This window comes from Photinus pyralis, unplaced genomic scaffold (assembly GCF_008802855.1).
Source record: "Photinus pyralis isolate 1611_PpyrPB1 unplaced genomic scaffold, Ppyr1.3 Ppyr1.4_LG4, whole genome shotgun sequence".
NCBI classification, from domain to species: Eukaryota; Metazoa; Arthropoda; class Insecta; order Coleoptera; family Lampyridae; genus Photinus; species Photinus pyralis.
In genome coordinates, this window is record NW_022170511.1 from 40,560,135 (window position 1) to 40,587,952 (window position 27,818).

General features: G+C 39.1%; 3 protein-coding genes across 10 annotated transcripts; 1 reads left to right on the forward strand and 2 right to left on the reverse strand.

Moving 5' to 3' along the window:
* Positions 1 to 3,428: 3,428 nt before the first annotated feature.
* LOC116167615 (E3 ubiquitin-protein ligase HECTD1) lies at positions 3,429 to 21,203 on the reverse strand. Of its 8 annotated transcripts, none has more exons than XM_031483019.1 (18): positions 21,021 to 21,203; positions 20,691 to 20,750; positions 17,562 to 17,701; positions 16,965 to 17,515; positions 16,710 to 16,912; positions 16,300 to 16,584; positions 13,494 to 13,749; positions 13,102 to 13,442; positions 12,868 to 12,978; positions 12,460 to 12,640; positions 12,186 to 12,413; positions 11,872 to 11,907; positions 11,519 to 11,785; positions 7,820 to 10,725; positions 6,103 to 6,644; positions 5,044 to 5,965; positions 4,252 to 4,997; positions 3,429 to 4,035 (listed from the first exon to the last, which is right to left on the reverse strand). In XM_031483019.1, exons 3-18 carry the CDS (start codon positions 17,699 to 17,701, stop codon positions 3,753 to 3,755), a joined length of 7,998 nt encoding a protein of 2,665 aa, XP_031338879.1. In that variant the 5' UTR covers positions 20,691 to 20,750; positions 21,021 to 21,203; the 3' UTR covers positions 3,429 to 3,752. The 8 variants fall into 8 exon arrangements, with proteins under 8 accessions (XP_031338879.1, XP_031338878.1, XP_031338883.1 ...); XM_031483018.1 differs by having other exon boundaries at positions 7,820 to 10,728; XM_031483023.1 differs by having other exon boundaries at positions 8,225 to 10,743; positions 21,021 to 21,202.
* A 1,146-nt stretch (positions 21,204 to 22,349) lies between these two features.
* On the forward strand, positions 22,350 to 23,881 carry LOC116167620 (putative E3 ubiquitin-protein ligase UBR7). The gene is made up of 2 exons (XM_031483032.1): positions 22,350 to 22,672; positions 22,724 to 23,881. Exons 1-2 carry the CDS (start codon positions 22,514 to 22,516, stop codon positions 23,705 to 23,707), a joined length of 1,143 nt encoding a protein of 380 aa, XP_031338892.1. The 5' UTR covers positions 22,350 to 22,513; the 3' UTR covers positions 23,708 to 23,881.
* Positions 23,882 to 25,263: 1,382 nt separating this feature from the next.
* Positions 25,264 to 26,159, reverse strand: LOC116169810 (radial spoke head protein 9 homolog). The gene has a single exon (XM_031485986.1). The coding sequence runs from the start codon at positions 26,152 to 26,154 to the stop codon at positions 25,315 to 25,317; it is 840 nt and encodes a 279-aa protein (XP_031341846.1). The 5' UTR covers positions 26,155 to 26,159; the 3' UTR covers positions 25,264 to 25,314.
* Between the last annotated feature and the right edge of the window lie 1,659 nt (positions 26,160 to 27,818).

Below are 27,818 nucleotides of genomic sequence, written 5' to 3' on the forward strand. Positions count from 1 at the left end.
GAGATGTACTTGAATATATTTGAAGTAATTAAGAAGTATTTGGAAATACTCTATACCTATATTTGATAAATGTCACTTTTTGAATCATTCCTTTTCGCTATCCACTTCTCGTTTCACTGGAAAGGATGCCAACTTTCAATTCAAGTCGAGGACAATTATACCATATTGTACTATAATATGGTTAGGCATATCCATTGTGAACGAGTTCCAAGTATTACTTTGAACTGTCACACTCAGTGGGCCCTTTGGAAAATGCTAATAGCATTAGTATCTTCCTACTAAAAAAATCCTAAGTAGGTATAGTTTATCGAGTATTGTATGGTGGTTTCTACGCACCAAAATTAATATGAAAAAGTGTTTCCTGAGAAATTTTGATGCAGTCGATTTTTGGTAAAAAAGGAAGGTTATACACTGCCTTTTTTTGAGACTCGAAAAAAAAATTGTCTCAGATCGACCCGGAAAAAAATTTTCTTATAGAATGTGGCCTGTAGAATCCATAATTTCAAACAGTTCCAAGATTGGGCCTACTAGTTCAAAAGTTACAGCCCTTTGAATTTTTTTTCGAAATTGGTTTCTAGTCTATAACTTTTGATTGAGAAGTCTGATCGAAAAAGTACGAATTGTTTTGGATTCTGTTGGTGGAACCCCCAAAGCAGAATGAGAGGCAGAATGTTTTTAAGGTTTCAACAATAATGTCCTCAAACTTTCTCCAAGTAAGTACGCCAGAATGGTGCCTCGCAAAAATCAGTTCTGAGTTTTCTTGAAACAAAGTGAACAAACTACAGGCTCTTTGGATTTTGCCCAATTTGTTATTGTCAATGCAGAGAAAAAGCATTACGAACTACAGTCACTGATCGGCCGGGCGGGGATGTATTTTTTTAAACGGTAGACGCGTCCGCTTGCATGCGAAAATTGACCCTTCCCCACTTTTTTCAATTTTTTTGGAAAAGCAAAGTTGTACAAAAATACTGCGGATTTTTCCGAAGGGAAAACGCGTTTGCTATTTATGAATTTGGTTCTAATCGGTTCAGCCGTAAATGAGAGTACAAACGGACCGACACTCTTAAATACTGTATTGTAAACGACTAAGGAGTTCACAATAAGTAACTTAAAACAACTGCTAATAAGGGAGATATTTCCCTGCGAAACTGATCCGCGCGCGGTTTTTAAGCTTGTTCACTAAGTATTTCAGTACGCAAGCCAACATGACGGGTCCACAACTTGACCTTACCATTATCAAACATGTAATCAAAATACTCAACAAGTAATGAAAGTATTTGAAATTGTAATTGAAAGATTGAAAAAGGAATTAAAATATTGAAAAGATAATTAAAATATTCACAATGTAATCAAAGTACTGGAAATGTATTTGAAGGTAATGAAAACTACTATAAAGAGTCTAAAAAAATCTAGAAGCAGACCTCTTGGAGACTTTCAGAACATTCGAGATCCCTACATAACTTGTGAAACCTATTACTGGTGCAGTTTTTTAAGTACAATGGCACCTAAACACCAATAATAAAGGCTCTTGGAAACTATGGAGAGTTTAAGCGCTCTTAGAGACCAAGGATTTATAAAAACTGCATAAGAGCCTTAAAGGTGCAACTTTCAAACACTTTTCTCTCTCAGTGATTCAAAAAATAACTGTATGGCCTTAATTCCTAACGGTTTTTAAATGTTTTTGAAGGTACCGAATGGTATAATGAAAAATCTTAGACCTTTTATAGTTCTTGAAATCACCCAAAGATACTCTTTTAAAGAGAGTCAAGTAAGTTATTGACTCTTATAAGTTTCTGGAGGACTAGAGGAAACTCTTAACAACCAATAAAAATGTATACAGATGCATAAAGTTCTTAAAAGCGCTTCTCTGAAACTCTCTTCGTATTAAGGATTCTTAGATTTTCAAGAATTTTTAAAAGCTCATGACCAAAAGCCTGTTAAACACTTGATATCTTTTTAATTAATGAAATTATTAATTTTCTTTCTGAATTAGCCCTTTTGGGGGTACACAAAAAATTAACTACCTAGTCACCAATTATGACTTCTGAATTTCCACTTTCTGTCATTTTAATTGATATTCTAATTTACAACAAAAAAAACAATCAAGACAAGAGGTGGATATAGACCAGGAAGGAAAGCACCTGCTATACGGCGCTACTGAGAGCAAATTCTTAAAAAACGTCACCGCCTCAAGATAAGTGCGTTACCGCAGGTCGTTCAAGTGCGCCCTTTTTATTACGTTTTTCTTTTACATCTTCACCTCACAGGTGGGGTTCGAATCCCACAACTTGCCAACTTGTGGTCCAGAACATTTGTTCTGTTGTGGCTGACGCAGTGCGACAGTCGCATTCGGCGGCCGCATGGAAGGAACCATGCCTTTAGAATTCGCCCGCTAGCCGCTAGGATTTCAAAAGCGGGCCCTCGCGTAGAGGTACCCGCCCCTTTTTAAATATTTCCGCCTATTGAAAATCTGGTTTAGTTTCTCAGCCGTCACGTACGGTACTAAAAAAAAAACCGGGAAAAATCAATAAAATTTGTTAGGCAACACACTATACTACTATTCTCTATAGCGTTGCACATCTTTCTTCGAGTACTCCAACCTTTAGGGGCTCTAAAAGCTCCTTAAAGGCGCTGCTGCTGCGGGGAGCATGTAATCATCCTCCTCCATACAGTCTGATCTAGCGCCGGGCGACCACAGAAACGCATTGTTCGAGATAAATGCCGTAATATTGGTGGCAACTATGTGGAATAGTAGACAAAAGGCCCAATAAGAGAGTTCACATGGGTCGATTTTGCATTCACAACCACTTAACGTTACATCAAAGCATTAGAGAAAATTTGTCATTTCTAACACAGTTTATTTGTTGTGCTAAAAATTATCAAGGTAGAAAAATATTTTGAGAACGTAATTAGCACATCTTCTGTAATAACATACAATAAATCAAGATACATAGAGGTTTTAGACATGATGCTACTGCTATTGAAGAGAATCAAGGAGCAGTTCAGGATCACACTGCCGAATTAACAGCAATGATCAAAATACGAAAACGATTTCAAACACAAAAAAATTTAAAAAAAACTTTTAATTTTTCCACTTACTTCTGAATGTGATGAGTTTTCCGCAATGAGATAAAGTTCAATTGCAACCCAGATGAGCTAGAAATCATACTTTCTGCTGTGGAATCAGAGGAAAGATTGCCAAATTAATAGTGTCATTACTGTGGGTAACAGTTTTATTCATAAAGGAAGCATTAATTTGGTTCGAAGCTAATTGCAGCAAGTTCTTCTCGCAGGAATAAAGACAAAATTCGTACCTCCAATTGTGATGAAAACCTAAAGAAAGAAATCAAACATCATACACAAGTAAAATATAAAACAATGGGGGTTTAAACAGTCAAGAAAAACGGAACGTAGAGGTAAAAAAAAGGTTATGTTGACTACATTTATTAAGGTATAGTATTAACATCAATACATACATAATATACTACAATATGCTGCAAAATTAAAGCAACAAGAGAAACCATAAGTTACCCAATGCCACAAGCGGCATGATGCAATTAAAGTCTATACTGTGTAATAAATTAATTCACTATATTGACAAATTCAAATTTGGTCGTAACTTTCATATGTACAACTTGCAGCGATGATCCTCTCTACTGACCAACGAATTAAATTACACTAACAGTATTGTATGTTTAATTTAAAAAATAAAACTTACTATATTTGGAAAGAAATTCGTCTAGAGATTAAATTTAGTTCAGATGGAATCCTTTCTCCTTCGTCGCGGCCAGAAGTCGTTGTCTCAGCACTTCTTCCGTAGGATAATCGGGTAATTTTAAATAATGGACGCAGGTATTTACAGATGGAAAGGATCCCTCGCCCGCATCCACTTTTCTAACTACGGTCAAACGTGGATATAAGTTCGCCAATCCGCCCGGCGGTAAAGAGCTGCAGCCCGTCGTAAACTGGAGGAATGCCTTTCTTTCTTCAGGAGACATGTCCAGGAGAACGTTTACGAACCGCAAAAATCCGGGGCTACAAATGGATTTAATTAAAAATGTTAGGCACCAAGTAGGAACGGATGTCCTGTAATTGTGTCGATTGCTTGCAGTACTAACACAGTAGGTCAATTACAGGTTTCTGCAGTTTAAACAAAATGTGCTATTCAAATTCAAGAGTTTCAAATTCAAATCAATGTCTTTAACCTCAAAATTTACTAAATCTACTCTTTAATATAATATGGTTACCTACCTATCCTTTGTATATCCTAATTTGGGCTCAGTATAGTTCATCAGATCATCCCGAGTCCATTCGGGATTTTGATCACCACAAAGCATAACGCGCATTTCATCTGGACTGAAGGCGGATAGTTTCTCCATCGGAAATACCACTGAAAAGCCTCTATGGAAAGCGTCAAGTTGCCTAGCGATTCCTTTATCTAGTGCGAATCCTAGCGTTAAATCGGCGTACTCCTCTACGTTTTCTATATTAACTTCGATATCTGCGCCGTTTGAAACTAGTTCAATTGCGGAAATACCAAAAATGCTACTACTAGGTGCGTAAGTGAACGTTAACGCTAAATCCTCCAGTAAAACTGGACCGGACGCGTGATTGAGGCTCAAATTTTGAATTTGATGCGCTTTGCTTTCAGCAGATAAGCTTGTGTCTTGGATTATTTTCAGTTTGCGTTTTACTAACTCCTGGATTTGTTTAAGAAAAGTAGCTCTAATTGGATCAATATCAAACAAGTCGTCCGCACCTAGAATGCCGCAATACCATGGTCGTTTATCTTCGAGCGTCAGCTTAGGGGGATCCAATTCAAGCTCCTTTTCGCTCTCTTCAGATATTAAACTGGAGGTCATCATATCATCTTCGTTACGTTTCAAACCTGCAAAGCCTATACGCTCGTTGACAGTATTTTGAATTTCCCCATGACACATCAACTTAAGGAAACTTTTCGATAGTGGCAAATCTACCAGCCGATTATCTTGTAACACCTAACAACGTGAATTAAGGGATTGTTGGAGAATTAGGGCTACAAACCTTAGCTAAGAACACCCCAAGGAACCAGAAGTAACGTACAGCCTTATCACAGATGTCGGAATTTTGAGGCAATGGAGCCGGGAACAAACCGGAGGTCCGCCTAACGTAATACCCTGGTGGTTTGACCCCCTCGCCGAGATCTACAGCTTCTTGCATGTTGAGAGCTTCATCATCACAGATCCACATTGCCAAATCTCGCCGTTGTAGCTCCGCCGAGACAAGCGCGTAAAATTCTAAAGTGGGCCCGAGCCCCGTACCCTCCTCTCCGGCGAACTCTACCTCTAAAATTGATTTACGATCACAGTGTATTTTCATAACCTGCATGGCCCAGTCTAATAATGTCTCCCCTCTAGGAACTTTAACCCTTTCGTGTTTTAGCCGCCCCACACGGAACTCGTGCGGATCATCTCGCCTCGGCGACAAGCCAGGCGTTCGTTGTCGCTCGATGGTTACATCGCGCTGCGTCTGCAGCCACACGATGCTACGCGACGCTCCAAACGCAGTACAATTGAAATACAGCTGCCTTGTCTCAAACGGAAACAGGAACGGGCAGGAATGGTTGAGTTCCTCGCACCAAGCGGGCAGACTCGAACTCGACAGCACCAAAGGATCCTGTATTTGCTGCAGGAGTTTGTTGGTGATTTTTTTGCTTGTAAATTGCTCGGGCGAAAGATCAATGGATAAGTCGCGATAATCTTGTTCCTTCGATGTTGTAATTACAAACAGGTGGCGCAACAGTTGCAGTACATCCTCAACTGTGCAATTAGAAGCTGATGGTGTTCCGGGAATCGGAGTGCTCGGCGAAAGTGTTGTTCCTGCTACAGAACTACTGCCACTTCGTGAATACAGGGTGACCACAGGAGTACAACGGCCCTCCTCCAATTCGGATGCACTTTCATCCTTAATTTCCCGATAAACGATCCTATTGAAATACAGCTAGATTAACACTTTGGCGAAAATAGCTGGTGTTTAGTGTTCACCGTTAGTGCAAGTGTAAAAATAATCCGTAAAAATACTGTTGTTTTAATTTTAATGCTAACTTCAGTGTCTCTTACTTACATGTAAGTAGGTTCCCATATCCGTCGAAGTTTCTCCTGTCTTGTTCCTAAATCAGCCAACTGAATAAGTTCTTGTACAGCCCGAAAAACAGTCCAGGAGGGATCATTTAATTCAACTTCCACATCGGGTATACCAGGTAAATTGGGACCACGTAAAATTAACTGCAACTTCGGCTGTGGAAGCAACTCATGATCGGAATTAGATCCGCCTTCTTCTTGGCCAGGTGGAGGAACCTCCAAATCCGTAGTCTGATTGACGTTGGTCCGTCCCGGTCGTGGATCGAACGCCGGTATAAGCGCGGAAAATTGCCTTTTAAGAACGTATTCGTCGTCCCACGATCGCCTTTTTCCAGATCTACACTCATAACCCTCCTCCTCCATGAACGACAGCAGATTGCGCGACACCATCACGTCCTCGTAATCGGCGTCGTCCTCGTTTTCGTCTTCGTCGTTATCTTCCTCGTCGCCAATATCCTCGTCGTCGTCCAGTTCGGCCAGAAGGGTCGGCGCGCGACAGGATTCTAAAAAGTCCTCCAACGAAACCTGAAAGTGGTCGGTCTTTCAAGGATCCTAGATGCAAATGCGTCAAAATTGATGCGTGGGATGGGGCAAGGACATTTTGCCAAATAAACTTCACTGCTGTGACCTTCACACGGGAAGAGATTTAAATCTCTTATCCAAACCTACTCGTACGGAGAGATAGTCCACCCCCCCTCCCTAAATAACGCTACTCCCAACATCAAGATTCAAACTTGGTAATAATAGCATACACTTTTTACATGACATATCTCCGATTCAGTGCAGTTTAGCTACAAAAGAGTTCTACTCAATGTTGTAGAGAATTAAATTTCCTATAATTTACTTTTTTACCTTTTGTATCTAGGAGTAATAGTTACGAAGATACAATTGTTTATCATTTTTTAAAATGGACGACTGTATGAACTTTTAAAAAAATCGCATTTTCGGAAATTTGTCAAACTTCTAATTTTAGAACACTGTAATTCAGTTATGACCTATTCTTTCACTCTTATCGTGGTAAAATGCACCGAAACGAAGATATACGTAAAAAACTGTGCTGATTTCTTTCAGATTTTTCAATATGGCCGCGGTCGCGGATGTGGAGGAATTGTGCATTTTGCATTTATTAATCATCCTAGACAACATATCCAAAATTTAGAACTACCGGTGTAGACAGACACAAATGCGTAAATGATTAAAAGGAGGAAAATGCCAGCTGATGAATGAGAAATATGATTTCTATTACATGGAAATAATCCTCAAAAAAGTTCCCATAGTAGACAGTTAAAATGATCCATACTGTTGAGCTTACCTGCAATTTCCGTTACAATGTGGCCATAAAATCAACAACCTCGTAACACTGATCATATGGTGACATGTCATACAGCCGAAGAGAGGATCTTTGCCTTGTAATTTAATATTTGAAATTGTAGTTTGGCAAAATGTCCAGGTCGTACAGGACTATTAGGTTTTTTCATTTACAAGCGATTTAATCTTACCAAATTAGATTTGGTGTTATGTACAACTTATCTCAAAATAGCGCAAAGTGACAGTGAAGAGATGAGAACACACTTCCGATAAATTCTCTTAAAAACATTAGCGGCATTTCAACTTACGGTATGCCATCTCTTGTAGCGACAGGAATATCGTACAGGAAGAACAGGAGTCAAGGATGTAATAAAAAAATTCCAAATGTTTACCTGTTCGCTATCGCTACTAGTCGATGTTAAACTCATGGTTAACGCTTGACTAAGTCCTTGAGTGGCCGTCGTGGCGGGAATGCTATTAGAATTACTTGTGGGATTATTGGTCGACGATAAGCTCGGATAGCTTTGAGCCGTGTTTAATAAACCGCCCGGAAAGTTGCTAGACAAGGCCAGCTTTACTAGACTGGACATTGAATTTGGCGCTCGGGGAAATAACGTTCCGCCCGTATTTTGATGATTATTTTGTATGTTAGAGTTAATTATCGTTCCGGATGCGTTGTTGGAATTTGCGTTGGCGCTATTCGAACTCGTTACCGAGCCTAGCGTCCGCCGTCTAGCTAATGCCGCAAATGTTTCTAAGAGACCCACTGTTGATGACGGTTCAATGTGATTACTTGCCTCGGTCGAGGTGAGGTTAGGAACGCTTACGCTCATCGGATTCGTCACCGAACAATTGCTATTGTTTCTCGCGTTATTTGAGTTATTCACCGCCTCTTCTTTGCTGCAGTTATCTTTGATTTCGTGCTCGATGGATGGCTTCTTCGCTTTACTTGGCCTGTCGTCGTCCGAGACTGATATTCTAACACCCGTCGTCTGCTGGTTCTGCTGATTTTGGTGCATCATAATAGTCGATTGGAGCAGTTCTCCGGAGAGGATGGTGTTGGTATTGTTTATAAACAGATCTGTTCCTTCGCGGATTTTATCCAGCGCCTCTACGGCCTCGGCCAGACTTTGCGCTGCCGCATTGACGGCAGCTCGACTAGTATTGATCTTGCTGGATCGCCGTGACAAAACATCCTTGTTTAAATTCGAACCCGAATTACTAGTGGTGATATTACTTCGATGTGGCTCTGACGCGTCGCAACTTTGCTGACGTCTCAATTGAGAGTGAGAAATGACATTGCTAGGCTTGGTGTCTGTGAGTGCGAGACTTTCGACTATTGTGGCCAGATCACTCGATATCGAATTGTTTATTGCAGATAGGTCATGATGGGGATCTCGCAAGGGGTGTACAACCACCGATAAATCTGACTCGTTAATTGCAGCCTGAGATTCAGATGTGACAGCTACAATTGCTTCGGCGCGAGCGACCGATAACATGCTTTCAGCTATGGTCTCAGCAGCTTGCTTGGCAGCTAAGTTATCGGCTGAGGCAGCTTGTTCTGTAGATGCCACAGAAGTCTTGACGTCAGTCGCCTCTGGCAAGCTGGGCGTAGAGCTACTTTTACGACTAGTTAACACACTTTGTTTGTCTTTTGTTTCTTTAGCTTTCACTATAGCACTGTGCAACTTGGTTGTTGCCACCTCAATATCAAAACCTGGCGTCAATTTAAGATCATATTTGCCTTCTGCGCCCATTCTATATGAGTTGGAACCTCCATGATCCCAGGTTACATCGATCCAACCACTGTGTAATTCACCCGTAACCGTGCCTTCACCTGCTGGATTTCCATCTTGATCCCGCCACTTCCAATCAATACCGCGGACAACTCTGGCCCCCACAGAAACGTGCTTAAGCATTTGAGCACGTAACAGACGCCTTTGTTTCTTTAAGTAAGCCTCAGCTTCTTTGGCCGCCTTCCCAAGATCCTCGCATACTGTTGTAACTTGCCCGTATAATTCGAAACCAGACAGACTTAAGTAGTGCGTTTGTCCCGATGCATTTTTACCAGCTTGCTGAATGCGGACATGGCGCCAACCTTGATACTCTTCTGGCGGAACTTCAACATACCACGAGCCCGTCGACCCCGGATCGTTTAATGATGTATCATCTGTGTGGGTTAGTAGTGTTATCCACGTTACGCCATCTCGGGACATTTGGAATAACCAATTTCTTAACGCAGATCGACCATAACCACGAGCGTGCCGCAATGTGTAACAGGTGGGTATTATGTACAAGCCCAAATCGATACTAAACCAAGCGCGTTTATCATCATTAGTGTGACAATTTAAAGCCGAAGAGTCGCGTGATAAGATATCTTCCACCCTCCCATAAGGCAGATTGCGACCATCTGAACTGGTGATGGAAACCAGACCATACTGTGCGGGATTCACCCATTCTGCACTTGTTTTCCCGTTTGTCCCTATGAAATAGATCACGCCACCCTCGTCAAAATCTTGCGTGTATTTAAACGTCCTGTACTTCACTTCCCGCAACTTCTTAATAAATTGAAATGTATTCCTATCATAGTCGTACCACTGCTTGGCGACCATCTTCAATAGGTACCTTTCCAACTGTCTGACAGTACTCAACGGTTCCATCTTCAATCCCCTCCCAGTTCGATCAATCAAGGTACTCTCACCGGAAGCCTTTTCCAATCTAAACCTTAATCTCCTCGTCAAAATTTGTAAACCGTAACCTGATCCGGGCGAATCATACAAATAGACGGGTAATTTTTCTATACTTTCTAACACTGCAATTAATTTATGAACTAAAATCGCTAAGGAATTCTGTTCTTCATTGGATTTCTCTTTAAAGCACTGTTTAAATAACTGCACTCGTTGCTTTTGAAATTTGCTCATTTTGTTTGATTTTAGCCCTTGGTCCCAATAACTCGTCGCGAGCAACGATAACAAAGCTTGCACTAACCCCGAACTATGCAATTCATAAGCACTAACGACTCCGTCCTCTTGCAAAATTTGCGTTAATTCGTCTAAAGCGTTACATAAAATATCTTTCCACGTGTGACCGCCGTCGCGATTATTCGAGTACGAGCATTGTTTCTGACACGCCCGCTCCAAATGCGCCACTATATTACCTAACTTCGCGACGACGCCGCGCGGCTGCGCCTGGGCAGCCTTAAAATATTGTTCGTGTACAGTATTCGCTAAATTTTTCACTTTTTGTTTCGTAGCTTCAGTTTTGGAACGTAAACGTTTCCCTTTCTTATTCGACCATCCTGCTGAAAATTCAGGACCTGAGCATTAAAAAAACCAATCTGATATTAACAAACAATATCACAAAACGCACTAAAAATAAGAAAAAAGTAAATAACAAAAATCCATCAGAAGACGCTAAGTTTACATATTGACATGGAGACGGAAATTTCTTATTTAATTTTGTCTTGAGAACAACACAATTGATCTTCAGCAGAGAACGAGCTGTTATCGCTACAGAGGCAACACATCATGTTTACAATAAAACAGCAGTAACTATCACAAAACAGAGTATGAAAGCACCTGACAAAGCAGTTTCTCTTTTATATACCTGACAGCTGAAGTGAAATATTCAAAATCGCAGTATAGTAATCCCATGGAAGTTACAATCTCATTTGTAAAATTTTTTAGCAGAGTACAGTTTATGTTTTTAGGTAAAAAATATCGATAAGAAATACCCTGTATATAACCATCATTACACGCTGTATATTTAAACTGATACAACCAATCACGTTACGCCGGTACGTTCAGCCGACGCAGCTGTTAACCGTTGAGTACAGCCGTTAATCCAAAAATTCAAACTTACTGTCACAAAATTGCGCAGCCAATCACAAAACAGCACTGTGACGTGAAAAAAAAAGGGGGAGGTGATAACGGGCTTTAACTACTTAAAGTAAATAAATTAAATTAATATTTAATTTAATTATTGACTCTACCCACTTAGCGATATATTGCCTACCACCTATGAATACTGATGTGTTGCAGCTACATCTGTAGTATGCCAAAGATCGCCACAATTTAGATCATTCAACTTACCTAAGCTCGTCTCAGCTGTAAATGAATGCTTGGTACCGCGATTTGACTCAAAAATAAACCCAGCAAGCTCTTCACGCAATATCGTCGCCTGCTGCTGACCATCTGAATTGTGAATATGAAGCTCGGCATCTTTGCGCGACGTCAACGACCAATTTCCCACAACAAGTCGCGTCGGTCCAGGTTTGGACAGGATGGGTTGGGACGTTGTGGTATTTTTAACAACCGCGCGGGCACGTTGTAACTTTTCCAAAAATTCTCCTCTGTTTTCTAGACATTGGTAACGTTTAATGTACAGTAATTCAATTACGCAGCTACAAACTAAGGTACTAAAATGCAAATTAATCAATTCTTACCTTCCGTAGTTAAGGAATCAGAAGCCCGGCTTTTGCCTATCGACACAAAAGATAATGACTTTAGCGTCATAGAAAATAGAAAGAGTTCCGTTGTACTCAAATAGTCGATTGCATAATCACAGAGATCGTGACAACGCAGTCGATTCATGGTATCTCAAAAGGGAATCTGCATGCATGAGTAGACAACATTGAAGGGAAGAGGTTAGGGAGAACTCACCACAGAATTTGTGGAGTCTGGGGTCTTTAACAGATGAGCACACAAAAACTACTACAAATTGGCAAGGCATGCAATAATTAAAGTAATTAACACATACCTGAAGTATCAGCGCCACCTTCTGGTGAACCACTTGAATACATAGTAGCCAATTTCCCATCCAGTATAAAGCGAAACCAACCGTTTGATCCGTTTGACAACTCTAAGGCTGCCGCATCCGACCATATATACAAACAGTCCCTGCCACGACACAAACACCAATCCCTCCAGTGATACGCTTTGCCGGGTAAAATTTCTTTTGCGTCTTCGATCACGTCGGTCACCTCAGCTACAAGAAATTACGGTAAAATTGTAGTTGGTATTTCGAAAGTTACCTTGTTCTGTGATATTTTGATCGTTTTCTTCTGGTTCCACAATGACATCTGGTGGTCCTGCTAAGGCTTGCACCTTTGAAAAAACTCCCAATCTGGCGAAGTGGTCCAAAAATATATCTTGCGCTTTTATCATCAGATCTTGTATGATAGATAACACGATTAGGTGGCCATCCTCATCCTCCTATTAATCAAAGGCAAGTTAATGACTTGATTTGGTAGATGTATACACCAACACACTTGTTAATGGATTAGTTAGGTAGAGATGATCCGTTAGAAAAAACTACTAAGAAAACTAAAAAAGCAATTGCAAGCAGGCACATAAGTTACAAAATTTCAACTAAACTAAGCAAATTAGCAACAACACACGAGGTAAGTATTAAAACCAATAGGGGACCAAAACAAACTAACCATAGGTGGAGGACATTGAATTATGTGCCTGCCATGCAAAGTATTGCGCAAGAGTACAGCGAGCGGGGTCACTATGGTGTAGCTGCGTGTACTTGGCCAGCAGTAACCGATCTGCAAAATTGTAGTATCGGATAAAAGCCACACATATCTGATCAACATAACTGTGAATATAACATTTTTAATTATGACAACAAACAATTGATACTATATATTTGGAAAAAGATGAATACAAACCTCATTGTCTAAAACGGTTGCAATCACTTCCACTAATTGTGTACCAAAGTTATTGGACACCTCGGATGTGCACAATTCCTCCAGCAGACTAGGTTGAATGTAATGCACCATCTTCTTTATTAACCCTAAACTCGCTTTCCTTACAGATGCGAGCATAGTCGATTGAAAAGTAGCACAAAACACAGGCAGTAGCTGACGAAGATAAAGTGGAGCCATTTCAGGATCACCACGCGGCTCGACTTGTTCTTCACTGTCAGATTCCGATTTTCTTTGCCTTTCCTTATCCAAAGGTATCATCCATTCGCCCGGCGACTGAAGGATTGCAGCTACCTCACGATGGCCTGAGCAAGTACATGTCAAACGACGCGCAATTAAAAAACAAACATCATTACCTTCGTCAATGCGCTCTCTAGCCTTATCCAAAGGGGTTTTGCCGTCTTCGTCTCTGAGATCGGGGTTGGCGCCGTGACGTAGAAGTACTTTCGCGATAGCCGGCCGTCCGAAACAGGCGGCGTAGTGTAGGGACGAACTTCGTTGGCCTTTATTAACGTCGGCGCCCTTTTCACAAAGATACTCGACCATCTCTTGCGTCCCAAACGCAGAGGCCCAGTTCAGTAAGGTTTGTCCGACATCGTCCATGAAATTTACCTATAAAAAATGTTAAAGTAAATGACCGAGGTTCAAATATTTCAACCTCATCATCATATAACCAAACAATCAATTTCCATCTCTGAACACAAAAAAACCAGGTGTCAAATTCTTGACAGAATAGCTTCCTAGCTGAAACCAAAAATTGCCAACATATGTACGCACTTACAGACGGGAAAAATTTTTTTTTCAAAAATCCAGCCCGTTATTTTTCTGTTCGGTATGCCTAATATACATATCCGAAATTTGAACAAAATCCGTCGAGCCGTTTTCTCAGAAAATTGCCAACAAACGTACGTACGTACATACAGACGGAAAAAATAAGAAAGGTGCATTTTTTACGCATGCATTTTGTTTGCTTTTATTAGAGGGACCTACCATCCAAATTTCGTTAAAATTGCTCCATAAATAAGAAAGTTGGATGTTGCACATGCGCAACACTATTTTTTGCGCATGCATTTTGTTAGCTTTTATTAAAAGGACCTACCATCTAAATTTCGTTAAAATTGTTCCATAAATAAGAAAGTTGCATTTCTGCGCATGCGCAACACGATTTTTGCGCATGCATTTTGTTTGCTTTTATTAGAGGGACCTACCATCCAATTTTCGTTAAAATTGCTCCATAAATAAGAAAGTTGGATGTTGCACATGCGCAACTCGATTTTTTGCGCATGCATTTTGTTTTCTTTTATTAGGAGGACCTACCATCCAAATTTCGTTTTAATTGTTCCATAAATAAGAAAATTGCATTTCTGCGCATGCGCAACACGATTTTTGCGCATGAATTTTGTTTGCTTTTATTAAAGGGACTTACCATAGAAATTTCGTTTAAATTGCTTCAGAAACAAGATCGTTGCGTTTTGCACATATGCAACACAATTTTTTGACTTTGACAATTTTTTTCTCCGTTTTTTGATAATATAACCCGGCCCAATTTTTTGTAGGTTGTACACAGGAAAATAAGGTCTTCCAAATAATAGAATAAAAATTTTAGGTTGCTATTTGAAAAAAAAAGTTCGATGCCGTTACGGCGCTCCAAAATTTTTTTTCAAAAATCCGGCCCGTTATTTTTCTGTTCGGTATGCCTAAAACATATATACAAAATTTCAACAAAATCCGTCGAGCCGTTTTCTCAGAAAATTGCCAACAAACGTACGTACGTACGTATACAGACGGAAAAAAATTTTATTCTTTAAAAGTTGCTTAAAATGGTCTAAAACGTCGACATTTGATGAAATTTTGAAATGTTCAAAAAACGGCTATCGCAATAGCTACCTAGCACATGCTAGGAAGCTAAAAATTATTGTTTAATAATTTGTATGTGTGTGTACAAATGATAATCCAACTTTTTTTAATTTGCAGCAACAATACTCACAAATAGTAGATGAAAATATGTGAAAACGAAGGACATTGCTCTAGTGCCCCCCCCCCCCCTCCACAGAGATTCGTTCCATATTCGTGTTTTTCAACATAGAGACATAGCTGAAGGAGAAACGGGAAGACTTACGATGATGGCACAGTGGCTGAGGAGGGTAATCAATAACATGTGCAAAAAAAACAATAGAAGAGGAGTTTTTATTACCTTTTTAGCATGCTGCCATAAGGAATGTAAAAAAACGTATTTGTAGACATGGAGGAAGATATTCAACAAGTGGGCCAGGCACTGTGGGTGTCCATAGCCGTAAGGGTACGAACTGTTCAAATTTTTTTTAGTCCAGTGAAATCGCCTCGGAAAGCAAGGGCAGGGTGTGCATGGAAATCTTTTTTGAATGAAGTGGGAAGTTTAAAAATTCGTAGCAATCGACCAGGGATGACACAAAAAAAACTTAACATTGCTCGAGATTAGTTCCATAGTTAAACGAATTTTATGTAGGGAAAAATAGAAATTGGCGATTCTGGACGGCGACAACGGCAAGATGCTTTGAATGCGCTGTGTGACGGGAGCGCACCCCCCCCCCCCCGACGTTGCCTCCGCGTGGTGGTCAAGCTTGAACGCTGTAACTGAAGAATGGCGAGAGGGAATTGCATTTTGTCGTTACCTTTGCCGTTCACGTTGCCTCCAAAGCTGGGGGTCGAAGTTTGCTCGAGGGATAATGGGAATAGGCGTGATTTTTTATGACACACTCACGATTTGCAAGCGTAATTAAAAACTTGCATCTACAGAAGTTGATTACAGCTGTAGCAGACAAAGCTTTTCAAAACTGTTACGACAGATGGTTAAAAAGAACAATTACAGTTAATAAAAAATGGCCACATACCTATCCAGAGACCTACAGCACGTGCCTAAGGTGAAACAAAAAACTCAAAATTTTTTGGAATAGTATGGATGGAAGTTTTTGTTTTGTTTTGCGTCTGTACAATTTGTTAGTCAATAATTTTAGATGTAAAAAATGCATTAATTTTCCCACCCACATCTCAAGTAAGGTACGTATGCCTCTTTTAGACATACAAGAGTAGGAAGCACCTCACCCACTCCTAAGTCAATAAACGATCAGTAAAAATAAAATGCAAGCGAATACTACCATTTTTGTCACAATTATTTTTAATTACCTCAACGCCACCGGTCTCAATTGCTTCGATCAACGCGTCCGTATCTTTCGACCGTATACAATCAATCAACTGCCTGTGAGACTTTTCCGCGGCGGAATCCATCCTTCGAATTCGAGGCACGAATGTTCCCGAAGAGCCGGCACCTCCGGTTTTACCCAGAGCTCTCCGACCCTCGAACAATAACACTAGAAGCAAGTCGACTAAACGCATGGAATCGAGAATGCACCTTTCATCCCCCTTCAACGCCTTTTCTATTGCCTCGGGAAGATCTGATCTAAGTAGGTCCTAGAAACAAAGACACATTCAGTTGTTCTAAACAAAAAGGATGCATCTAATTTTTTTTAGTCTTTGAGGATATTAATTTTCAAAAACTTGAAAAAAATTAGATGTCATCGAGGACAGTAAATTACGTGTGTTATCGACGGTGAGCCACGACAAAGTGTTGACAGTAAGCTTATGATTGTTGACACCGAGGCAGCGGTCGCTTTCGGGTCAGGTTGATTTGTTGAGGTGTTGGTGGTAGAGGTTGCTTTCCCTGGCGTACTTTGAGTACCACTAGCAAGAGCTGGACCGGCCGCGTTGGACAGGCGGGTTAAAAGCTCTGAGACTAGCCCTACACACACAAATTTAATAAAAATGTCTCGGGAGAAGGGGTTTAACTGTACCGTGTTGGGCTAATGGAGCGGGGTCGACACCTCGCCTTGTGAATCGATCTGCAATTGACGCAAAACAGCGCAACGCGCCGTCGGCTACGTGTTGGTCTTCGTGGCGTAAAAGAGTGCTAAGTGCTTGCACGCAGGTTGGTAGTTGAGTATCGGCCGGTTCCATTTTTGTGCACAAACGAGACACAACGGCCATCGCCGAGTGCAGCGTATCCTTGTGTACACGATTTCCATTGTCTCTAATAAATGGTAATATGCAGCTGAGACCGCCCGAATCGAAAACGGCCCCCGCTTCGCGCGTGCAGATGAGCTCGAGCACCTTTACACATTGTTCGGCTAAATCTTTACTGGTCCGTGATGAGAGTTCAGCAACTACTAATCTATTACAAATCGCCCTAATCGCACCATCCATCGCCATGATGCGTCGCGTACACTCCGCCGACACATCTAAATAATAGGTAATTGCACGCGCCGTAACTTCTAGAACGTTTTCAGGCGCATGCTCGTCGAGGAATATCCGACATAACGCAGGAAGAAAGGTTCTCGGAGGGCAGCTGCAGTAAAAAATGAAGAGCAGTTCAAAATGAAATTAATACAAACCTTTCAAAGCATCGGTCTACATTGTCAGACATCAGTAGAAGCATGCAGAGTTGTTCCAGAGCGATAAGCTGCATGTCCCTCTCATCGCCTAGGCCACTACTCAGCCACTCCAATAAAGTTTCAGGATCGGGATCCGCCATCTACATAGAACACAAAACGATTATTGTTATTTGCAATTTTCTAATTATATTGCATAGGTATCCATTATTTTTTAGCGTAAATGCTGTACTGATTACAACTGACTAAATTTGAACGCAATATGAGTTCTGTATCTCTAATAGTTCGAAGGGGGCGGCACTACCTAAGGCCCTACGTAACTATTTATGATTCTTGTATCATATTAAATCTGCAAAATTCCCTTGAAGTCTGCGTAAAATACTGAAAGTCACACAAATATGTTGTAGATTCCAAAAATCGAATAAAGTAGGATATTCCAAGTAAAATAAATAAATTAGGTAGCCCCACTTGGCGATGACCAATTTAATTAAAAAACTTTTCATCATAAAATATACAGGGTGTAGAAACAGTTTACGCACCATAGGGATTTCAATGCTAATTTCGAAATATTTTGTCCCTAATTAATTAAGAGTAAAATTGTAAATAAGAGCTTGAAAACTTCTACGTCTGCTCATGTCCTCATTTATTATTTTTCAATTCGGAAAACCGGAAAAAAATGAAATTATTGAAACAAAAATTTGATTTATTATTATACTTCTAATTTATAATTTCCTTAATTTCTCCAATTTCCCACAACAAAAATTACAAATGACATGAATAGACGCAGAATTTTACAATCTACAAATAATGTATTTACAACTTTGCTGTAAAATAATTAGGGCAGAAAATATTTCAATATAACGAAATTACCATTGAAATCCCTATCGGTATCTAGACCCTGTGTGGCCCTAGATTACATTTACAACAAAGTTTTAAGAATTTTAAAATCTGCATTCGTTTCTGAGATGTCGCGCTGTCGCATTCCTTGCTGAACACCCTGTATAAGAGTAGGTATAAGTGAACATACAGGGTGGAAATTGTCTGATACACTGAAATACATATATTTTTATGGTATCCAAAATTATAAAAATTTTCAAACAATCTACGTACTTTAAAATTGTGGTCAGTGGCGTACTTCTGCACAGTCAAGGGAGACAACCACTATTTATTCTTAAAGTGCACTCACTTATGCTGCTATATCCAAAAAAAAGTGTACTCTATAATAATATGTAATGAAAACTAGTAGGTAGTGCATTAAAAAATTCTTCCCCCTTGACCATGGGGAAGTATGCAGCACTGATCACAAATTTAAAGTATGTAGATCGTAAGCAAACAAAAGCATCTTTTAAAAAATATTGTTGAAGGTATATCCAGTGTTCCAGACAACATTTTCACCCTATACACGGCAATCAAATTTCTACTGTTCCATTAACAAAGAAAAGACCAAGGTTATTTCATTCACGAATAGAACAGAGAAAGAGGAAGCCAACAGTGTCAGTGAACTATTTGACCTGAAGGGGGCACATTGCGCAAATAGCATGTACATGGTGCTTGACCCCTAGACTAGTATATTGGCTTGCCACTGCAGTGGTCAGTGCAATAATATTGTACAGTACACTTGTATGGTGGCCTGCCATGCGAAGGGCAACCTACAGGAAGCAGCTAAGTAAGTTACAGACTCGCCTGTCTGGAGGAGCCATGAAAATCATGCCAACTTTGGTCGTGGAAGTACCTCTGCGAATACAGCTTTTACACTTACCAGTCGAGGCGGAGGCTTGAAAAACACATGGAGCAGTGGCTGAATTCAGACCGCCTGTTCCTCAACCTAAAGGGCCTAAGAGGAGGGGGAACAGATATACTACGCGTCTAAGATAAAAATGAACAGCACGAGGATTTTGGATACCGTAAAAGTTGGGAATATGTATTGGAATACACTCTATACTGCTACTCACTACTTCTCCCAATGTACTGACGTTCCCTACAGTGTGAGGTACCAAACAAACTATCAGTGTATGACACCATATGCCAGGAGCAAAAGGTTAATTCTATAACTTCATGGTCTTCATCACCATACTTCACCCCTTGGCCTGATAATTTGTACTTACACTGTACTGCAAAAAACTGCTGAGTAACAACTACTTACTGAGTAACAAGTAAGTTACTTTAGGTATTTAAATTGCTGATTACTTACCAATTATGTACAACTCGTAACTAATATTTATCCCATAGGAACCTTAAATTGCCAATGTTCAGACAGCAGTATCTCAACTATTAAAAGGTACAGAGCTTGATCTGCATTCAAAGTTTTGGAAATTTAAAAGTCAAATCAAAAAGTGGGAAAATATTGTGGGTTATCGGCTACTGTGCAGCTAGTATTCGTACATTTGGTCCTAACAATGTAAGGTCAAGTATGTATGGCTCCGACTGGGTAGCAGGGTAGCTGACCTTTTGAAAAGTTTGTGAACAGTACTTCGGAGAGGGCAGTTACAATGGAGTTCAAATGAAAAGGACATATACTAAAATAGAAAAGGGAAACAAAGGAACCACTTGCAAAACATTGGCATTTATTTTTAGAAGTTTCAAACAATAGCCATAAATAATCAGCTGATTGGATACCTTTGGCAACACTGCTCGCAATAACATGGCAAATATTTACAAATTTTTAATCTAATCTTCGGTTTCCTTTTTGAAAGTGAATAAATTACGTGCGCAAACCTTTAATAATGAGCCAGTGAAAACGACTGAAAAAAGTACAAATAGTGAAAGCGTTTGTCTAATAAAATTTACTTTGTAATTGCGAAACACATGGCAGTTTTTTTTTGCACTAAAAGTGCACAAATATTATGAGGTCAAGTTTGTAACGCTACTTCTTTGAGGTCATTAGTCTCGAGCAAAACAAATTAAGGCAGGAGTGATAGGAAATCATTTCTGTTTGCCTATATAAAAGTTGCTAATTGCACTATTGTCTATTTTTATGACAATTCTCAAATGTCAGTCAGTGTATAATAAATAACGGTACGCAATCATCAAGGCAATTACACAAACGAGTTCGCGTTTAATTGCCTAAAACTACTTTTTTTTTTTATTTTAGAAAGGTACTACCGTAAATTGTAAAAAAAATCATTTCCTTACCTTAAGGATGACCTTTTTGTTGTTGACGACAAATGCGCGGGGCTCGAGCTCGTTGATTTCCTGCAATTGCGATTTTTTTTGTATTCAAATATAGTTCTCAACATCGGCCACACGTAGGTACTTGCAAAGATCAATATAGATATTAAATTACTTGAACATGATACACGCGCGATTTCGTTTTAAACAAACCAAATTGTTATAAAAGCCAACAAAAGAAATTAGATAAATACCTTCACTTTTTGATGTATCAATCACAATGACCATTACAATGCACGAGTACGTAAAAATAATGGAAATCGGATTCGTGTTTTTGTTAATAATTGCACTCACCTTTATCGATTAATTACATGTTTGTACGAAGTCATACACAACTGAAAATCTAATATTCACAATTTGGAGAAAAGAAAACGGGGAGAAACTCGAAAAATATTTCACAACATCGAATTACGTTGCAATACGACTTCGCTGTCTTTTGTACTGATTTTGGACGCAAGCGCCATCTTGAAATTTACACATCACTTTGCGACAGTAGCGCCATTTTTAAATTGCGGTATTGTAATTTTTAGCTTTTTATCGAAAATCGATATTTTTATTATTATACGGAGATTGTTTCTTTAAATAGATCGTCAATGGCATTTCCCACCTTTAGTTTATTAGAAGTCAGCTCGTTAATAACACATTGGTACTATCACAAATCAGTAGCGTAGAGGAAGTGGTCCGCATATGGGCAACCCTTTTGTTTATTGCTCATGACACTCTTAAAAATTATATTTAAAGCAAGATAATAATGGTAATAAAGTGTAATTAAGTACTTATCACAAATTCTGTTGTGCCAAATTTAAAAATGAAGCACTTTTGCCTGGATATGGCCTCTAACAACGCGGCTACTAATACCCCCCGCGTAACCATCCTTCTGGTAGCTAATCCCGCGTTGTGTTATATTCTTTAAAATTAAATTAATGTTAGTCGTTGCGAAGAGATCTGACATCTGAGGGCACAGTTTTCTAACGGGGAGGGTGGATGAGTGAGGGACCATCCCTGTCTTCGTGCTGCCGAAGAAGTGGAGTGACGCTTGAAACATTGATGTCTGCTTTCTTTAGAAGCTCCTTTACCCACCTACTCAGAGTTTGTTTGCTCGCTAATTTATGTGGGGCTTTGGTTTTTATACAGAGAAAATCCTGGTCGACTTTCCTTATGTTGCTAGTATAATAACTTGGATGTATAGCACACATAATGATGGCTTTTCGTTGATTAATTAGTCTTAAAATGCGGTCCCAGATACAAATTTGGATTTTTTGTGAGCTTTCACCGATCAAAGTCTTATTACAAAGATATGGTTTGTAAACGTCCAGCAGTTGTTAGAGCCAAAAGAGTCACTAGCTATTGAAACAAACTTCTTAGACCCAGAGGTTCGGCCTTTGGCCATGTTACTTATGTAAACTAAAAGTGGATGAGGGTTCCAATTATTTATGGTCGTTAAATATGTTCTGGGCTCTCTACGTTAAATGTACCATTGATTGTTGATTGTTGTGTGTAATCAATGAATGTATGTACCTATCTGAAAACTGATTTCCAAGGAAGCAAAAAAAGCACCCTGTATACAGCAGACAAGCCCCTTTTAAACAACATTTGGCCTGTGTAAATCAAGTTTAAGACGGCGTTTACAGCACAAAAAGTCACTCAATTTTCGCGGTTAAATATTAAATACGCCATTTTATTTCTACCTGTCAACTCACTTGTAAAAATTCTCTAAATTACAAGTTGTATTTACAATTAATTAAAGTAGTTAAATTATTAAATAGTTTATAGTTGTGCTACTCAAAATGTCAGAAGAAAATAATACCACCCTCAATGAAACTGTGGAAGATCCTGAGCAGAGTATAGTTACCCTTGGTGAAGTTTTACAGAGTGAACAAGAAATGATTGATGATGTCAATGCTGTTCTAGGAGCAATTGATGATAAAAAGTGCACTTATTCTGAGGTAATTACTTAGGTATCTTACGATAACACTATACCTACACTTTGCATTTAGGGTTACATGAAAAGACAAGCCTTGTACTCCTGCTTGACCTGCATTCCTGAAGCCAAATCTGATATCACGAAGGCAGCCGGTGTTTGCCTTGGTTGCTGCTTTCATTGTCACGAGGGCCACGAGCTCGTCGAGTTGTACACCAAGCGAAACTTTCGCTGCGACTGCGGTAATACCAAATTTGCCAATAAATCCTGTAAATTAGAAACGACCAAAACTGATGCCAACGAATTTAACGAGTACAACCAGAATTTCTGCGGCACGTACTGTAGCTGTAATCGACCGTATCCTGATCCCGAGGATTCTGTAGAAGACGAGATGATCCAGTGCATCCTGTGCGAAGATTGGTATCATACGCGTCATTTGGGTGTCGAATTTCCTCGCAATGTTTCTTATGCGGAAATGTGCTGTGAGTCTTGCATTAAACAGCATCCGTTTTTGTTGTACTACGGTGCACTGTGTGTGAAAGCAGCGGATCCAAATGCAGAAGCAGAGAGTAAAGAGGATGAAAAAGATGATAATGAAGTGGATGTCGCCCAAACTGATGAGAAAACTGATAAAGAGACTTGTACCAAACCTAAAGATAAGTCTGGGTTGGTAACCACCAAGTTTTGGACCGACATAGAATGGCGCAAGCAGCTCTGCACCTGTCCCGAATGTATCCAAATATACGAGGAGGAGAAGGTAATGTTCCTATTAGATCCACAAGACACAGTTCACGTGTACGAAGAGAAAGGTAAAGCCAAAGCTCGCGAGTTTGAGGAAAAACAACAGGAAAACGGCATGAAATTTTTGAACTCGCTAAGCAGAGTACCATTAATGGAAGCACTTGCTGGATACAACGATATGAAGCAACACCTGATTGAGTATTTGAAGAAATTTGCCGAAAATAAAAAGGTGGTACGTGAAGAAGATATACACGAGTTTTTCTCAAATTATGATGCGAAAAAGAAACAGAAGAGTGAAGTTCCCCATTTCTGTGGTTAGCTTTTACTACAATTATTAACTTATGAACCAGGATGTATTTTAATGTTTTTCAGTTTTAGTTTTCATTTTTTATAAAATACATAAGTTAATAATAGAGAATTTTAAATTAATTTTTAATTATGTAAAAGTCTTCTTCAAACTATCTACCATCTATTAAATTTGAGTTATAAAAACTATTGTATTTATAATCATTTCTGAGAGTTTTCAACATTTTCTCGTTTAGTAAGTGAAGTAAGACATCTGGTTTTCGTCTATTACATAGCTGTACAACTGCCCTTTTGCACGTTACAGACGACCGATTAAAAGCTTGTGACAATAAACAACACACCATCTTGACCTAGAGTTTAGCGAAGCTTTTGATACCGTTCATCACAAATAACTATTGGCTATTTTGAAATCGGGTGGAGTAGGTATCTTATTCGGCCTGTAGAATGATTTAAAACCATTTGTCTAATATGCATCAAAAAGTAAGTCTTAAGAACTATCTTATCGCATTCTCGAGTAGTCATTAGAGCTAGTGTACCACAAGGATCAGTTCTCTGCCCATTGCTCTTGTGTCTTTACACTAGTAATATTCCCAAATGTCTAAGTTCCAGTAAAATACATATGTATGCCGTATAATTATGTACATTTTGGTTATTGCACCATATTTTATAGTTACACAGTTTTCTATATATCTTTTGGAATTTGGGAGGCAGTAATTTCCTGATAGTTTTGAAGGAGAATCTTTAAATTAAACACATTTATTAATATACGGTCACAATTGCAATTTTTTTTTGACATGACAAGGTATTTTGATCCTACAATGAAATACTCCATTTTTTTTCCTCCAAATGTGGACTTTAATATTGAAATTGCTGAGCTGATTATTTACTGGAGTACAAAAAACAGCGTATATGCCACAGGACTAGAAAGTGCGTCCTAAACCTAATCCCTGCACCTGCACCCTCGTGATTAAAACACACTTTAGCCCCTTGGTTATTTCCACATTGTTTGTACATAAACGTAACAGACGGCCGTAGTCTCCGCCGAACTGAACTTCGCCTTGTAGTGTGTTATTTTATTTCTGTACTTTTGTGTTTGGGATAATTAATGGCAATGTTATTATTATTATTCTAAGGAATGCTTTGCCCCTTTGTATGGAGCTTGGTTAACTGTAGATATGGTACAGAGGATTCAAAGATTGCAAAACGCATGCTTGATATTCGCAGAAGAGACCAAAGTAATAAGGCTAAAGATACCACAGTAAAATATTACCGAAAAAGGTCTGTATCTATTGATCACCTCCTCCGCAAATTAGGTTTTTTTATTTCTGCAGTTTATATCCAAATTTACTTTAACGCCCCAGAAGGCCAGTATAAGGTAGGATCTTCTATGATGACTAAAGATTTTAGTCTTGCTTAATAGTTTCTCAAAGGCTTAAGGGAAGGGTCAACTTTATCTAAACATTAGTAGAAGAAGGTTAAATTTGATCGAGGATGAGGTTGTCTTATGCGAGTGTATCTTATAATTTAGGCTACTGAGATGGTACAGATTAATTTAAAGTAATAGTGGTAATAGTCAGAGATGTCTAAACAATGTAATAATAATAACGAACGCAGTAAAAATTACACGGGATTTAACATAAATGGCAAGTCTAAACTCCTTTTACCATCTCCAAAATACACGCTTCCGTAGTTAGGAGTGCGAACAGTGTGGTAGAATACCATTCCCGGCCAGTATAGCGAATTTATAATAACTACGGCGCCGGCAGCACAAACGTGAAGAATCCAACAACCTTCAGGTATATCAACATCTATAGTATCCAAAAAATCTAGGGCGTAATTATAATCGATTCTGGCCAACAAATTTGTGTTCCATTTTCTTTGAGGCGAACGGTAATGTAAATAACACGCCAACTCCTGAGAGTCTAATTGAGACAGCCCCTCAAAATTTTGATTTTCCACAACGACAGCATCTGGTCGCTTAAATAGGGCGCCACGTGGCACAATCATTGCCTCATTAGTGATGGCGTGGACCGTGGCCGATAGACGATCTTCCTCTTTAAGCTTACGCACTGTAGGTTTATTGGATTTCGTACTCAATACATCATCGTCCTTATCGATTAGAATTTCAATAAGTAGTGCAGGGTTCCCCTGAAACCTTGTCGTACATAGCGGCAGTAGGGATATTGCCTCCTCGGTGGGCGTAGGTAGTAGACCCCAGTCCATGCAGTTAGTGCTATAATAATAAATTTTACCCTCCAAGGCGTTTTTAACATAACCAAAAGCGACGAAATAATCCTTTTCCGCGCCGAAGATTCGTCCCCAAAAAAAGACGTTGTGGAAGTGATTTTCATTTTGTAAGAAAAGCAGTGTGTTGGTTAGTACCATGGTTTCTTCTGTGCTGATAACCTGACCGTAATATCCGAGGGTGTCCAAACTGTTTGCTAACGAACTCAAATTCATGGCTGAAATTGTCACACTGACAGATCCCTAGGTAGGTATATCTAGAAATGTTGATTTGTGGCAAAGTAGGTAATTAGAGTAAAAGGCCAGCCTCTTATACCCCCGCTCCCCACCCTGCGGGAATTTCCGAGACACATTTTCGTGTAGCTCTTACTATCTAATATTATATTTCAGTTTTTTGCACGAGAATTGCTAACCTAAATGTAATGCTATTTGGTATGGTTGGAAAGCATTTTTTCAGAGCTTTCCAACGACGTATCACACATAGGGGGTCACTATTTAAGATTTAAAAGTTGGGGTGGCTGGGGCGCAGGGGGTTGGAGGGGGTGCGTCGCCAACTATGTCATTGAGATTCCCCCTCCGAATTACCGAAACGGATTTTGATTTTTTAAAATACCTCGTTTATTTACTAAGACATGGGGGGTGGTAAGTTTTCAAATTGCCACCCTATATTCAAAATTTTTTGCGAGCCGCATTAGAAGGTTCTGCTTCTGATATTATTGAATTTTTACCCGAAAAATTATACAATTGTTTGGCAATTGGCAGTCTCTTTGTGAAAGGTTTGACGATAATAAAATATTAATTTACAATAACATCCAGTCACTTTTTAATATTGATATCTTACATAAAGAATCTAGTGCTGGTATAATGAATATCATAAATGTAAATAAGAATCTACAGTAATAATGGAAAAATGTAGGAGCACGTACGGAACTAGCTAACTTAGGTCAATGTATTAATCAAAATCAGTTATCAATTAAAAGAGAAAATTGTTATTGAATGCAGACAATGGAGTTTCATTCCTTGTTAATTGTTATTCACCAAATTTTGGCGGTATTTAGGGAAGCAAAAGTTTTAAACAAATCATTTACAAAGAGTCCTTGATGGAAATCAGTTAGATACTTACAACTCCTTCTCATTTCCTAATTGGAAAATCAGCAGTGACTCTACCAGATCCAGATATACAAGACATACAAATATCATGACTTTCTAGATTTTAATCCTTGCAAAAGCTAAACCAGCAATGTTGGAGTCGTTGGTCGACTGAATATGTAACAGAGTTACAGTTTCGTAATAAATGGAATAAAAAATTTCCATTAAAATTGGTGATAATGGTTGTAATTAAAGAAAACAACATTATATCATCTAAATTCTAAATGGTTACTTGGAAAAATTACACATCTTCATCCTGGCCACAATGGACAAGTACGGGTTGTGAGTGTTCATACTAATTACTAAACGTAAAACGCTCACTTTTAAAATTCGGGATATTAGGTACCAGTGACTTAATTAAAAAGTGGTTAGAAATTCACGGAATTTCAACCCGGGGTAAATATTATGAAAAAGTATCGAATGTTTTTAAAATTAATTTAAAAAAAACTGAATTAAAAAATGTTATCTGGGTTTCATTCCTAATTTACTAACAGAGAGTTCTTAATTTTAATGATGAACTAACGATTTTGGTTACATGTTTTTTGATGCCCTACCAGACAAGCAAATTCAAAATTTACAATGCTTTGAAATTACATATGAGCATGTCGAAAAAGTTGCAAGAAAACTTCATGGTAATGGAGGTCCAGGAGGAAGCAGTTCAGATCAACGGACAGATTTTTTTGCGTCATGATAAATCAAATGAGAACCTCCGTTGTTCAATAGCTGCTTTA

What these genes read in the sequence shown, in the direction of transcription:
- LOC116167615 (XM_031483017.1), bottom strand. Translation starts at nt 17,701, where the DNA reads ATGGCGGATCCCGATCCTGAAACTTTATTGGAGTGGCTGAGTAGTGGC. An exon ending in TCAAAATATCACAGAACAAG is followed by an intron (nt 12,414 to 12,459) that starts GTAACTTTCGAA and finishes AATTTCTTGTAG; the next exon opens with CTGAGGTGACCGACGTGATC. An exon ending in CTAGTAGCGATAGCGAACAG is followed by an intron (nt 6,645 to 7,819) that starts GTAAACATTTGG and finishes GACCACTTTCAG; the next exon opens with GTTTCGTTGGAGGACTTTTT.
- LOC116167620 (XM_031483032.1), top strand. Translation starts at nt 22,514, where the DNA reads ATGTCAGAAGAAAATAATACCACCCTCAATGAAACTGTGGAAGATCCT. An exon ending in AAAAGTGCACTTATTCTGAG is followed by an intron (nt 22,673 to 22,723) that starts GTAATTACTTAG and finishes CTTTGCATTTAG; the next exon opens with GGTTACATGAAAAGACAAGC.
- LOC116169810 (XM_031485986.1), bottom strand. Translation starts at nt 26,154, where the DNA reads ATGAATTTGAGTTCGTTAGCAAACAGTTTGGACACCCTCGGATATTAC.